At 35.4% G+C, this 15,164-nt stretch overlaps 1 protein-coding gene across 2 annotated transcripts in view; it reads left to right on the top strand.

The window, feature by feature from the left end:
* Positions 1 to 498: 498 nt before the first annotated feature.
* Positions 499 to 15,164, top strand: part of LOC129439729 (metal transporter CNNM4) — a 46,090-nt gene continuing 31,424 nt past the window's right edge. The window contains exon 1 of one of the 2 annotated variants that reach the window (XM_055198491.2): positions 499 to 1,920. In XM_055198491.2, the coding sequence (XP_055054466.2) occupies positions 549 to 1,920 (1,372 nt within the window). In that variant the 5' untranslated portion in view covers positions 499 to 548. The remainder of the gene's footprint in view (positions 1,921 to 15,164) is intronic. The other variant, XM_055198492.2, reaches the window with a different exon arrangement.

Genomic DNA, 15,164 nt, shown 5'->3' with positions numbered 1-15,164 from the left:
TTTAATATTTATTACGGAACGTTTCAAAAACACTATAGTATCTAGTAATTTTACTATAGTTTAGCATAGTAAATACAAAATTATTTGTATGTGGGCAGTTTAAACTAATTTTATAATGAATGTACATATAAACAAATAAAATAATCTGTTAATTAAAAATGTACTCTCGTGTATTTTTTGTGTTAGGTTAAAATATGACCCGTGCGTTTATTCATAAAATTTACCTTGGTATTTTATCTGACATGTAAATGTACATTACATAGCAAACCAGAAAAAAATAATAAATTCATATTCGTTTTTAGATTATATTACATAATTTACCTCAAACCCATCAATTATTTATCACAGTAATCCAGCCGTTCCACCTTAACCGTCCTGCAAAACCGGTGTTCCTTAACAAAATATAGCCCAAGAGGGCTCGTTCTTCCTCATTATGTGACGTTTCTCAAGCTGATTGGAGTTTCCCAGTGCTATGTTAATGAGGAAGGCGGGCTTGTGTGAAATGAGTAGGTGACGTCAACCGTCATTCCGTTGAGAGCGCAACAAACATGGCGACAGAATGGATCGGTAAAGGCTACACGCTGACTTTAACAGTGTTATTTTTGTGTAAAGTAGGCACATACAGAGCGGAGACCTTGGGCAGCGACAGCAGGATCCTCGGCATGCGGCTGGAGAAGAGCGACAAGCCCGCCACAACTACCGACGACGGGATCATACAGGTAACCGAGGAAAGCAACATCTTGCTCAGGTTCTACGGACTGCAGATCAGTAATGACACCTGGTCGCAGATTAAGTTCATGGACCGGGGGGAAGACAGCAGTTCTGTTTTAAATAGGACTTGTGCAGATTTTACAAAAGACTTCTCCATCGGCACCACAATGAGTGTCAACAGCCAGGGCACATCTGGACTGCTGCAAGTCAAAATTAAATCACTTAGGAAAAGTGAGTCTCAGAGGGATTATGGCTTGTGCTTCAGACATAGCCAAGATGTAAAGTGGTATCTGCTGGGAGAGAATGATGGGATATTACGTGTGGTGGAGGAGAAGAAGTCTCTTCTCCCTATTTGGTTCCAGGTGATGTTGATATGTTGCCTCTTGGTGCTGTCAGGTATGTTCAGTGGGCTAAATCTGGGGCTCATGGCTTTGGACCCCATGGAGTTGCGAATAGTGCAGAGTTGTGGGACGGAAAAAGAAAAGAAGTTTGCGCGCAAGATCGAGCCCATTCGGAGGAAAGGAAACTACCTGCTGTGTTCGCTTCTCCTCGGCAACGTCTTGGTCAACACCACACTGACCATCTTGCTCGATGACCTCATCGGTTCTGGTTTAGGTGCCGTGGTGGCGTCGACCATTGGCATTGTGATCTTTGGTGAGATTGTTCCCCAGGCGCTCTGCTCTCGCCATGGCTTGGCGGTAGGTGCCAACACCATCGTTCTCACCAAGTTTTTCATGTTAGTGACTTTTCCGTTGTCCTTTCCCATCAGTAAGCTCCTAGATTGCGTGCTGGGCCAGGAGATAGGCACCGTGTACAATAGGGAAAAGCTGGTGGAGATGCTCAGGGTGACTGAGCCATACAACGACCTCGTGAAAGAGGAGCTGAACATGATCCAGGGAGCTCTGGAGTTGAGGACTAAAACAGTGCAGAACATCATGACTCCCCTGAGTAACTGTTACATGATCAACAGCGATGCCATCCTGGACTTCAACACCATGTCGGAAATCATGGAGAGCGGATACACACGCATCCCTGTGTTCGAGGGCGAACAGACCAATATCGTTGACATCCTCTTCGTGAAAGACCTCGCTTTTGTGGACCCAGATGACTGCACCTCCTTAAAAACCATCACCAAGTTCTACAACCATCCGGTCCACTTTGTTTTTCATGACACCAAGTTGGATTCCATGTTGGAGGAGTTCAAAAAAGGTCTGTTACTGTTTTATGTTGTTTTGAGGAGCACTAACACACCAATAACAGCAATAATCTTTCAATTCATATTTCTTTCTATAGCGCTTTTCACAATTTTGCATTGTATCTAAGCAGCTTTACATTAAATACAGTACAGGCAAAACTGAGAAGTATCTCCCACTGAGGGAAGTATCTCACAAATATTCAGATTTTGCTGTATTTGTCCTTTTGACCTCAGTGGATGCAATCTTTATCGCACTTTAAAGGGATAGTTCACCCAAAAATGAAAATTTTGTCATCATTTTCTCATCCTCATGTTGTTCTAAACCTGTATGAAATTCTTTTTTCTGAACACAAAAGAAGATATTTTGATACATGATGGTAAACACACAGCTGATTGTAACCATTGACTTCCATACTAGGATAAACAAATACGGTGGAATTCAATGGGTACCGTCAACTGTGTGCTTACCATCATTTATCAAAATATCTTCTTCGTCATTTATCACAATACTTTTAACATAATATTTGTTTTCCTACCATGGAAGTCAATGGTTATGGCAGCTGTGTTCTTACCATCATTTATCAAATATCTTCTTTTGTGTTCATCAGAAGAAGAAAAAAACACATACAGGTTTATAACAATGTGAAGGTGAGTAAATGATAACAGAATTTTCATTTTTGGGTGAACTATCCCTTTAAGATCCCATTGCCCACAAGAAGTTTGTAGGCCCTTGCACAATTTCTACCCAATAAAATTCTAGAGCCTGGCATAACTAAAAATCTTTCAATTTTAGGCCTGGGCGATATATCGAGTTTTGATAATTAGAGCTGGGCAAAAAACCCCAGACTTTTTGATTAATCGTGTTTTTTTTACGTTGTTGATTCAAAATCAAATTAAAGCCCTTGAATCGATTTTTTCCCCCATGTTCATTTCTGCAAACATTGAACGTAAGATTAATGTTAATCTAATTACTAGTCTTCTTCTCCACTAGATGTCACCCTCTTTTTTTCCTTGCGTGATGTTACCAAAGAGCGAGAGGCGAGCCTGTCATTCATTAATTCAGTCTTTATTCTAATATATTCTAATATAATATTCTCTATATTCATTGAGTTGAATCGAAAATCGAGTATAAAAATCGGACCGAGAATCGAAATCGAATCGATTTGATAGCTTGTGAATCGAAATCGAATCAATCTGGAACATCCGAATCGATACCCAACCCTATTGATAATATATATCAGTATTTTTACCAATCAAGATATGGGATGAGAAAATATCGTCTATATTGATATGGTCCAATACGATGCTTGTTTTGTCCCGTTTTAATTAATTTTGGGCTCTGGGCCCTTGGATAATATCTAGACGATCCCCAATCTCACTGTTAATTGTTTTTTAAGGATAAGTCCATTTTCTTAAAAAAAATCTAGGTAATTTACTCACCACCTTGTCATCCAAAATGTTGATGTCTCTCTTTGTTCAGTCGATAAGAAATTATGTTTTTTTAGGAAAACATTCCAGGATTTTTCTCATTTTAATGGACTTTAATGGACCCCAACACAAGTTTTAATGCAGTTTAAAATTGCAGTTTTAAAGGATTCTAAACAATCCCAAACGAGGCATAAGGGTCTTATCTAGCGAAATGATTGTCATTTTTGGCAAGAAAAAAAAATTATGCACTTTTAAACCACAACTTCTCGTCTTGAGGTCACGGATGACGTATCGAAACTATGCCCCAGTGTTTACAAGTGTGGAGAAAGAGGACCGTTCCGACGTTGTTGTATGTCGAATGATACTAATTAATGTCTTTGTGTCAGTTTATTGTTTAAAATCATCAGCAAATGTGTGTTTCATATGTGTAACACGTGACCTTTCGACGTCATTACGCAATTACGTGAGATCGCGCTGGCGTCACATGAATGGAGGAAGACAAGAAGTTGTGGTTAAAAAGTGCATATTTTTTATTTTTCTTGCCAAAAATGACAATCGTTTCGCTAGAAAAGACCCTTGTTTGGGATCGTTTAGAGTCCTTTGAAGCTGCGTTGAAACTGCATTATTAAACTGCATTAAAACGGTCCATTAAAGTCCATTAAAATGAGAAAAATCCTGGAATGTTTTCCTCAAAAAACATAATTTCTTATCGACTGAACAAAGAAAGACATCAACATTTTGGATGGCATGGTGGTGAGTAAATTATCTGGTTAATGAACTAATCCTTTAACGTAAATGTGAAAGAAGAAAATTGCATCCAACAAACCAGACCAATAGGAAGGAGCCCAATCGATGATGTCACTAGTTTATAGAATTGGTCCTGTTCCTGTTACTCACATACCCAAACACACACACTGCTATTCCCTTTTTGTGTTTCAAGGTCAGATTTTGTCCATCTTGTTCTCTCACCTACTCCTACTTCAGTGGGAGTGTGTGTTTTTGTTAAGCTTGTTTAAATGTTGTGAGGCAGGGGTGTAAAGTTAATGTTTTTTCTTCAATACAGCTTTAATCTTGGCCCTATAATCTGTAACTGTAATGCCTTGTGCTTTGTCGGGTCGGTTGATTAATTGTTTGATGGTTTACCAAAGGTCTTCTGTAAAGTATGTGTAAGTTGACACATACAGCTCTGTCCTTAAGACACTGAGGCTGTAAACTACTGAGCTGACATTTAGGATATCTGTGTTTGACTAACTGTGTTTGTTGTTATTATAGTTATGACAGTATAATGTGGCTAAACCCTAAATCGCCACTGTTTACTGCCAACAGACTTTGGGATGGATTGTAGCTCAAAATTCGGAAAACACAACGGGTTTGCAATTTTTAAATATTAGACTGTTTCAATACAGTTATTTTGTCTTTCTAAAGGGTAGTGATTAAAATATAAATACAGACTTGTAATAATTTTTCAAGAATTCAAAAGCTGTATTCAGACCTGTACACTTAACTCAGATAAGCTGTCACCGTATTTGGGTGATTCTCACGAAAACTTGGTTTTAAAAATGTCAAGCATGAAAATGTAAAAATTGCTTAAATTTACTTTTTTTCCCACCAGACATTGAAAAACAAAGTCTGGAGTAAATGGGAACATTAATTTAAAAACTTTTACTTATCATTTAACACTTTTTGTAACATAATTTAAAAAATTAGTCCTAAAAATCTCATTACCGCAACAGTCAGAAAACATCAACTGACATATTTTCAAAATGACATGACAAACCTGAAAGAACATAATTTGGAGATTCTGCACATGCATTTAAAATCAAAGTATTATGCTTCTATTAATTAAATTAACATTTAATAAGCATCTGTTGCGGTAATGATAATCAAAATGTCGTGTAAGCATTCTGACAAGACAATATTTCAAATTAACTGTAAAAAAATGATCTTACCTGGTAGCCATCTTGAAGTAACTGGTCCATGTGCTTGGTCACTCAAAATCAAACTTTATTTAAATTCTGTATGTGTGCTTAAACTGTTCTCAAAAAGTGTTGCGGAGGATGAGAACATCAGGCATGGACACATCATTTTCCTCATTTTTCTTCATTATTATTATACATGAATATTCAGTAAATATTTTTTCTGTCATCTAAAGTAGTCTAGCAAAACATCCATTTATTTTTTTCTTAATATTTTTGTGTTATTAATTTGATTAAATTACAATAACGCATGTTCAAACACAGCCGGACAAATTGCGGTAATGAGAATTTCAGCAGAAAATGAGATAAAATTTACAATTATAAATTCTTATGTTGAAATCACACATTGTGCAAGGTACAACACAGTATTGTGTTAATTCTGATGCTTTTTAATGTTACTATATTACACATTTTGAAGCTAAAATCATTAGTGCCGTGGTGTTTCAATGGTTTCGTGAGAATCACCCATGTAAGATGATTATATGTAGAGTAAATTTTATGATTTTATTATTAAATCACCAAAAAATGACTTTACTTCATGTATGAAAATCACTAAACAAATTCCTATAAATCATATGAAAAAGTCATGCATCTCTGATGGCATGAGGGTGGGTAAATTATTGGATAACTTATATTTAGGTGAAGTATTTCTCAAAATAAAGTGCCATGTCATGTTCAGAATGATTGAAAGCCTTTAATTTCCTTTTTTTCTCCTTTAATTCTGCTCTTTGACATACAAAACACTAGTTTGCTTGACTTTTGACCTGGGTGGGTCGTAGATTTGCCACCAGACAACAGCAGCAGCGATTATTTGCAGAAGCTCTTTAGCCTCTTGTAACCACATGTGTGTTGTGAAAGGATGATCATTGCATGCGGAAGTGATATTTGCACTCTTTTGGTTTAGGGAAGAGACCATGAATTGTTTTGTTTTCAACACGTGCAAAATGTCATTTAAATGCAATGAAAATGTGGGTTTCTTGCACAGAGATTTGGAGGTTTACCACCTGCCTGATACAGAGGATATGTTCAGATTGGGATGCTAGTGTTATATTGCAGTATGTATACCATATAGTGATAGACAAATATTTTGCAGTTGCTGATATTTGGCCATTTTTTTCTGGCATAAATCTTTTCAAAAATTACAATTTGTTGTTGTACTGAAAAGACGAGATGTAAAGCCAAACTCTAGAGTAAAATGTTCAATCATTATTCACTTTTTAACATGGCAAGCCCTCTCGGGTTGCCAGACACATACAGGAACGCAACTGATAATGGAAAGCATTTATCTGCTCATTTTTTACATTTGCAATATTTTTGTTATGTTTTCGTGTAGATTTTTTAAACTCAATCATAAAAACATCCTTTAATGTTTGATAGTACAGTCAGATGAGTCAAGAAAGAACTGTACACAGCTGATGTCATGTTTCATTTAGGGCTGTTGAAACGAATTTCAGTAATCGAATATAATTCGAATATTAAAAAAAATAATACTAATCGAATGTTAAAACTACTATTCGAATGGGATTTTAAAAAAATAGATTTAAAAATATTTTTTATGTGTTCACTATAAGCGTATAAAATGCCGTTTCCACACCAGGAAATAAAGCTTCATACAAAGATCGTTGAATTCGTTATCTAATTGGCTACACGTTCTGTCTATCAATATTTTCCGTGAAGTCATTGGGGGAACGCGCGAGTCAGATGACGTCACGATATTTGACAGCGCTGTTTGGATATTATGTATTATACTCCCGCCTACTTTTACAAACAAGTTTGAGCGCTGGTTTTGAACGCGAGTGTAATATCATATACAAGTGTTCCGATGTAAATAGTATAGATTATACGCATTTGTGGACAAAAATGGTCATTGGATGTACTTTGTTGGAGAGTTTTTATGGGTTATTCACACATCTGAAACAGACTGGATTCGATTCGCGTTCCTTATACCAGCACAAAGGTAAGGAGTCAGCTTATTTTATGCATGTTGTCATCTGGACTTCTGTAACAAAATACTATATTTATGATGCTAGAGCAATTGTATCTCAAAACGGACACCATACACTGATGCTAAACCCTTAGACCTTTTAAACGATGTATAGCAATGTTATTATTATTGTTGTTTGTACACAGTAGGCTATATATATTGTTAGCAGCATAAAAAAAACTGACGTCTTTCCGTCCACGAGATAGTGCGCGTCGCCGTCGAGAGGTTAATTTTGTGTCTAAGCTTAATCATTAATTAGCAAGAAAGCTATCACCTGTTATTAAATAATGACATGTTTATTAGTAATACTGCAATGTCTTCTAGTGGACATAATTTAAAACAAGTCAACTATACGAGCTCATAGTGGCATTGGCAATGCATAAGCCCGTTTTTACAACGTGTGTAGATGGGTATAGTAAATATTAATAAGTCAGATTTGAGCATTAAATAATCGATTATAAATCGAATATTAAAAAAAAATAATGAATGAAATTCGAATGGGATTATAGAGGAAGATTGACAGCCCTAGTTTCATTCATTAGCAAGACTGCGAATGAAAGGTCAAGTTTGAGTACATTGCATTTAGAGATAAAAATGCCATAGAAGAACCTTTTTTGTTTAAATGTTTTAAACAAAGAACCTTTCTATTTCACAAAGTTTGTTTAGATTATAAAATGGTAAAAAATGGTTCTTTTAAGAACCTTTGACTAAGTGGTTCTTTGAGGAATCAAAATGGTTCTTCTATGGCTTTGCAGTAAAGAACCTTGTTGAACCTCGCAGTTGTATAAATATAATCATAGTTCATGTTCTGTTGCCCTTTGCTAAATTACACTGCTATAGAAATAATCTGATCTTAAATATATATTTAGTTTATGACTCGTGTGAAGCACTTTATTGCCATTGCACAAGAACAACAAGATTATATTTTTAAGATTGTTAAATTCAAAATACATAAAGAAATAAACAAGTGTATACAATATATACAAGGACTGTTTAACGATTAATCGCAACTAATCATTTGCAGAAAATTGCAGTTTTTGTTCACATAATTTTTGTGTGTGTACTGTGTATAATAATTATCTATATATAAATACAACCACATAGATGTATAATTTGAAAAAAATGTATATATTACATATTTATATATATTAAAAATGATATATAAATATAAAAGTGTATATCACAGCACTGTTTTTCAATATTTTACTATGTTCTTATCTCAACTTAGACAAATTAAAACATACCTATCCTTTTTCAATGCGTGCACTTTTAATCTTTGTACAGTGCCTTGTGAATGTTTTAGCATTTAGCCTAGCCCCATTCATTCCTATGGCTCGAAACAGGGATGAATTTAGAAGCCATCAAACACTTCCATGTTTTCCCTATTTAAAGACTGTTACACGAGTAGTTACATGATTAAGAATGGTGGCTCAAAATAAAACTTGTTTGGGGCCGTGGGAGTGAATGGGGCTAGGCTAAATGCTAACACATTCAAGATGCTAACACATTCGGTGTACACAGATTGAAAGTGCACGCATTGACAAAAGATAGGTATGTATTAGGGATGCACCGATTTAAACAGACGACTTCTGGCCGATACCGATGCCGATACGATATTAAACACTTGTATACAATACTATACAGTTGGTCTATTAGCTAGTTTATTTCTGCATCAAATTATTTTTACTGAACATGGATTGGATCTAATTAACATTCAACTGACCAACATAATAAGAGAGGCACAAATTAAAGGCGGAGTCCATGATGTTAGAAAGCCAATGTTGATATTTGAAATCACCTAAACAAACACGCCCCTACCCCAATAGAATCTGGACCTTCTGTTGATAGACCCGCCCCACACATACGCAACCCGGCATTTGATTTGATTTGATTGGCTATAAGTGTGTTTTGGTAGTCGGCCCGTCTCCTTCTCCAAACCGTTTTTCAAACATCGTGGACTCCGCCTTTAAGCTAAAACAAATATAATAAGACAGCATGACAATCTTCAAAGGGGGGTTTTGCTATTCAGCATTTATTTTATTAACAACATCAACTCATTTTTTACATATAATGGATTTCTTTATGCAGTTAATTAATAAACAATCGGTATCGGCCTTTCTCGTGCTATTGCCGATATGCCGGTGGTTTTAAATTCATCAAATATCGGCCGATAAATATCGGTGGCCGATACATCGGTGCATCACTAGCATGTATTAATTCATCTAAGTTGAGGTAAGAACATAGTAAAATATTGAAAAACGGTGGTGTTTTCCTTTAAATATATACGTGTGTGTGTGTGTGTGTGTGTGTGTGTGTGTGTGTGTGTGTTTATTTATATATACATAATTATTATACATAAAAACACATACATATATGATGTAAACAAAAACTTTTATTCTGCAAACGATTAGTTGCGATTAATTGTTATGCAGCTCGATACTTTAGAATAAAATGATATTTGTTAACATTGGTAAATGTATTAACTAAAATTATCTAACAATGTGCAATATAGTTTTTCAGTATTTATTCATTTCTGTTAATTTTATTTAATTATGCAATTGTTCATGTTAATTCATTGTGCATTAAGTAAAGTTAACAGTTACAACTTTTGGGGGTGGTTTTCCAGACAGGGATTAGCTTAAGCCAGGATAGGCCTTAGTTTAATTAGGAAATATAACTAGTTTTAACAAACATGCCTTGCTAAAACATTACTTGTGTGCATTTTTAGGCAAAACAAAGGGCACTGATGTATTTTAAGATATGTCAGTGGCAGTGCAAGTAGTTTTCAGTTTGGTGGCAGTGCAAGTAGTTTTCAGTTTTCAGCTCTTACATTTATTTTAGTCTAGGACTAGTCTAATCCCTGTCCGGGACACCGCCCATGATTTTAAAATGTATAAGTAAATGCTGAAAATCACATGAAAGTTAACTAGATTAATAAATGCTGTAGAAGTATTGTTCATTGTTAGTTCATGTATGCTTACTTAAAGCAACCTTACTGTAAATTGTTACCATTATGATGATAGCTGCTTGTATGGATGTACAACCAACATTGTAATGATTTCTACACTATAAATTATGCAGTCAGTCCAAAGATTTATTTTAAGGATTTGTAGACTAAAGGAGTTCACTATTTGTATTTTAAACCTTTATATGCAAAAAAATTCCCAACCTTCCCTCACCAGTATTTAAAGCACCTTCACCATGTGGTTTGTTCATTGGTCAGGATTTCTCACCAGGTTTCGGGTTGGGTTTCTATCACATGATACTGTGGTAACAAAATAAGTATAGTTGTGTGATACGTGTAACCACTGCAACCATCAGGCGAGACGTATTCAGGTGATTTTCTTAATGAAAATTTTGCAAATGCATGACTCTCATTGCAAACATGGTTTTAGCTGAGTTTGAATGGGTGTATCGAAAGTCATTGGGTTGCATACTTTTCTAGGGCCCATTTCCTCTTTTCTCCTAGTCGGCCCCAAGAGATATCCATATAATCGCAAAAACGTCAGCTAGAAAGAAAGACACATAGTTGGTTTATTTGGATGTTGCGGCCAGAGGTCAGTTGTACTATGTGAATCTGGCCGGCTCTTTGACTGTATTGTCGTGTCATAAGCCTCTCTGTGTTCAAATTGGATCACAGTGTCTGTGTTTTTCTGTGTCCGCTTTATGCATCTGGCTACAGGCCATGCTATTGGCTGATGTCAGCTATCATCCCATGATTAGCCGATTTTATAGTCGTTCAAGAACCAAAGGCAATCAGCACACAGTGGGATGTCTCTCTGTAGGTGAACAGCATTTCTATTTTTGTAAATGAATAAATAAAAACTAGAGATGCACGATATATCGACCGACATATCGTTATCGGCCGATAACCGCTTATTTTTAATATTATCGGTTATCGGTCCGATAGCAAAATTAGGCTGATAAATAAAAGCTGATAAATTATGGATTATTTTGGTTTGTTGAACCACTTCACTTGCTCATTACTGGCCATGTGGAGTTTTGATTTGTGCTTTCTGTGACATAGCACGAAGATGACACATGTTGCGGGCTTAAGAAGAGTATGCTAGTCTAGCGCAAAGACAAGATGTCCGCGGTCTGGGAGTTTTTCATTGTGAAATTAATATGAATATTTATCGGCCTATATATATCGGTTATCGGCCCCCAAATATAAAGAGTTATCGGTTATCGGTATCGGCCAAAATTTCCATATCGGTGCATCCCTATAAAAACGGTAACTTGCCAGTTGGTTCACGTTTGCTGGCTAATCTTTGCAGTGCAGGTTAATTCACATACTTCACATACAACCCAAATTTTTACATGTAAATCCATTCAAAACAATTTATATACAATTAAGCATATTTAATAAGTAATGAATATGCCGCGTTTTATTTGTGTAAAATGCATCTATATCTAAAATGGCGACTCGGCACTCCATGAAAAATGAACTTTCACGTTTGCCAATTTTACTTAATTCTTTCATGTTGTGATAACTTTAAAAAGTGAATTAATTTAATCTAGTTCTTTCAACAAAAAAGTGTGTCTTGTCAGCTTTACTTTAGAATTATTTGTTCAGCCAACATAACATTGTTGCATAAAAGTAACAGATTAATAAAACCAATATAGACTTTTTGGCTGATGATTTTGCAGTGTATTATGGGTAATTGTTGTTCTGGCACAGTGGCACCCTCATGCAGAAGTTTGGCACCATTAGATAGGTACCTGAGTTATAAGTGGCCAAGTATGAGTCAATGAACTTGTTCTGATATATTTTAGAACAAAACAAACAAGCAAGCAAGCGGTTTGGAATGTAACATTGCATTTTAAATATGTTTGTGCAGTTTGTAAGATGATAATTGGTTCTTGTGTGTGTTGTGACTGGGTATTTCATCATGATGCATGTGATGACTAGTCATGAGACATGCTAGAAACAATGATAGATAATTTTGAATACATTTTTAATCTGGGATGAGCGGATGACCTATTTTTTTTCCTGCCCAACCTTTTTCATAAAAGTTGCCCGCCAGCATTTTTTGTGATTTTCACAAAATGCCTTCCAGAAAAAATTTCTTCTGTAAATATATAAACGTACAATATATAACATGAAATAACAGACCCTCTGCTTTCAAACAAACAAACAATAAAAAACTTTTCATCCTATCTTCATTTGTTCTCTTTTTATTACCTTTCCAATATAGATGGGTTTCTTCAAAAATACCAAATTTTGAGCAAAAAGCTGAGATAATTGCATTTTTGTAAAGGACTTTTGTTAGACATCAGATTCAGAACGATGATCAAAACATACACAAAGTTTTCAGTGTTGTTGAATTCCCTGATGCTTTAGTTTTTTTTTTTAAATCAATTAAGAGCACCACCTAGTGGATAATAGCGGAATTATAGATTGCAGTAAAAACTCATCAGGGAAGCGTCATTACCATGGAAACGTTTTGTCTTAATTGACGATATAACTCGTCAATGGCGGGGAACGAGATAAAGGAAATTTTGAAATGATTGTATACATAATAGTAAGATTTTTTTCTTAAATGTTTCTATGACATTTTTATAAATATTTTTGTGATTATGTCTTCATCATGTAATCTCTATTCAAAGGAGGCTACATATAAACATTGGTTGTTTTCTTTTTTCTTTTAAATGTATTAACAATTTGGAGTTATTTTATTAAATCTCAAACAGGGTAGAAAACAGGGATCAGGGAACAATTTCTGACTTGAAGCCCAAAAAAGTGCATCCATCCTTTACAGAAATAATCCACACGTCTCCTAGGGGTTAATATAGGTCTTTTGCAGGTAATCAATGTGTTTTTTTTTCGAAAAATATCCATATTTTAAACTTTATAAACTACAGTTATAGCTTTCGGTAACAATGCTTGGACTTTGATTCACAAGAGTCACTGCACAATGTTCCCATGGCAACCAATGGCCAATGTGCTAAAACTGTGTGAGTCCAAGATGGCGTCGTTACCGGAAGCTAGTTATTATTAAAAAAAAATGTAATAGTATGAAATTTAAATATTTTTCTTACAAAATCACATTGATTACCCACAGAAGACCTTTATTAAAGGATTAGTCAATTTTCTTTAAAAAAAATCCAGATAATTTACTCACTACCATGTTATCCAAAATGTTGATGTCTTTCTTTGTTCAGTCGAGAAGAAATTATGTTTTTTGAGGAAAACATTCCAGGATTTTTCTCATTTTAATGGACTCTATTGGACCCCAACACTTAACAGTTTTAATGCAGTTTCAAATTGAAGTTTCAACGCAGCTTCAAAGGACTCTAAACAATCCCAAACGAGGCATACGGGTCTTATCTAGCAAAACCATCATCATTTTCAGAAAGAAAAATAAAAAATATGCACTTTTAAACTACAACTTCTCTTCCTCCTCCGGCTGTGTGACGAGCCAGCGTGACTTCACGTAATTGCGTGACCTCACGTGTTACATATATGAAACGCACATTTGCGGACCATTTTAAACAATAAACTGACACAAAGACAATAATTTGTATAATTCGGCATACAACAATGTCAGAACGGTCCTCTTTCTCCACACTTGTAAACACTGGGGCGTAGTTTCGATACGTCATCCTTGATCTAATGACAATCGTTTCAGTAGATAAGACCCTTATGCCTCGTTTGAGATTGTTCAGAGTCCTTTGAAACTGCAATTTTTAACTACATTAAAACTGTTAAGTGTTGGGGTCCATTAAAGTCCATTAAAATAAGAATAATCCTGAAATGTTTTCCTCAAAAAACATAATTGCTTCTCGACTGAACAAAGAAAGACATCAACATTTTGGATGACATGGTGGTGAGTAAATTATCTGGATTTTTTAAAAGAAAACGGACTAATCCTTTAACCCTGTGCAGCCGTGTGGATTCCCTTTGTGAAGGCCTGAACATGTGATGATGGGCATGTGTATCTCAGATTGCCGTAGTGTGAGTAAATCATGGGGTAATTTTGATGTAGGCTACTGTGGCTGTAGTATCTCTTTAACTGCTAGCTATAGACAGACAAGTATGTAGTGCAGCACTGATGTAACTGTGTGATAAGTTTCTCAAGTCGTTTCTTATTACTCTGGGGATAGCGGCCGAGTTTAGCACAATGACTCATGGTGATGTAATGCCTTGATGAGATCAACAATGTCCTTTTTTCCCAGCAAACAATTTCCTTAATTAGATATTTCTGTAGGACATGGTCATGGAAATATGTTTGTTTAAAGCATTTTTGCAAACAATTGTTAACTGCTCATATTTAACATTTCTGAAGATTAGAGACATTTTTTGCTAGTGAAATGTGACTTTTGATGATATATAATCTGTTCATCAAAGATGAATGACTGAGCCAGAAATGCTTCTGTTTTCAATATATCCTAATGATTTGAATATTGTGTGACATCTTTTGAACTGTTGACCAGTTAAGCCTGGACACACCTGTAGTACAAAGTGTGACAGACTAATGTGACCCAGCAGGTTTACATTAGCACGTTTCCACCCCTGTTCGGCAGGCCGGAACGTGTTCATGACCATGTATCTTTTTGTTGTGACTATGATGTGAATTTGATTTTGGTAGTCGTTCCATGTGACCAAGTAGTGCAATGACTTTTTATAGTAACTTCAAGTTAACTAAATTTTGTGAAAAATCAAATGTCAAACTGGGTTGAGTTGGGGGAATCTCAACTATTTGAGATTACATACCACTTTCCTGTTTATTTTTTAAGGGAATGTCTGAACAGTCTCTTCTCATACAAGTCCAAGCTATTAAGGGCTAAGTGTTTGGTGGAGCTGTGAAATAACAGCTTTTTATAGGATAGTTCTTGTTCTGGATAATGATCCAGTGGTGTTAAATTA

The sequence above is a fragment of the Misgurnus anguillicaudatus genome, chromosome 22, assembly GCF_027580225.2.
Source record: "Misgurnus anguillicaudatus chromosome 22, ASM2758022v2, whole genome shotgun sequence".
Lineage (NCBI taxonomy): Eukaryota > Metazoa > Chordata > Actinopteri > Cypriniformes > Cobitidae > Misgurnus > Misgurnus anguillicaudatus.
The sequence above is the reverse complement of the archived record's forward strand: the minus strand, read 5'-3'. Positions and strand labels throughout refer to the sequence as shown.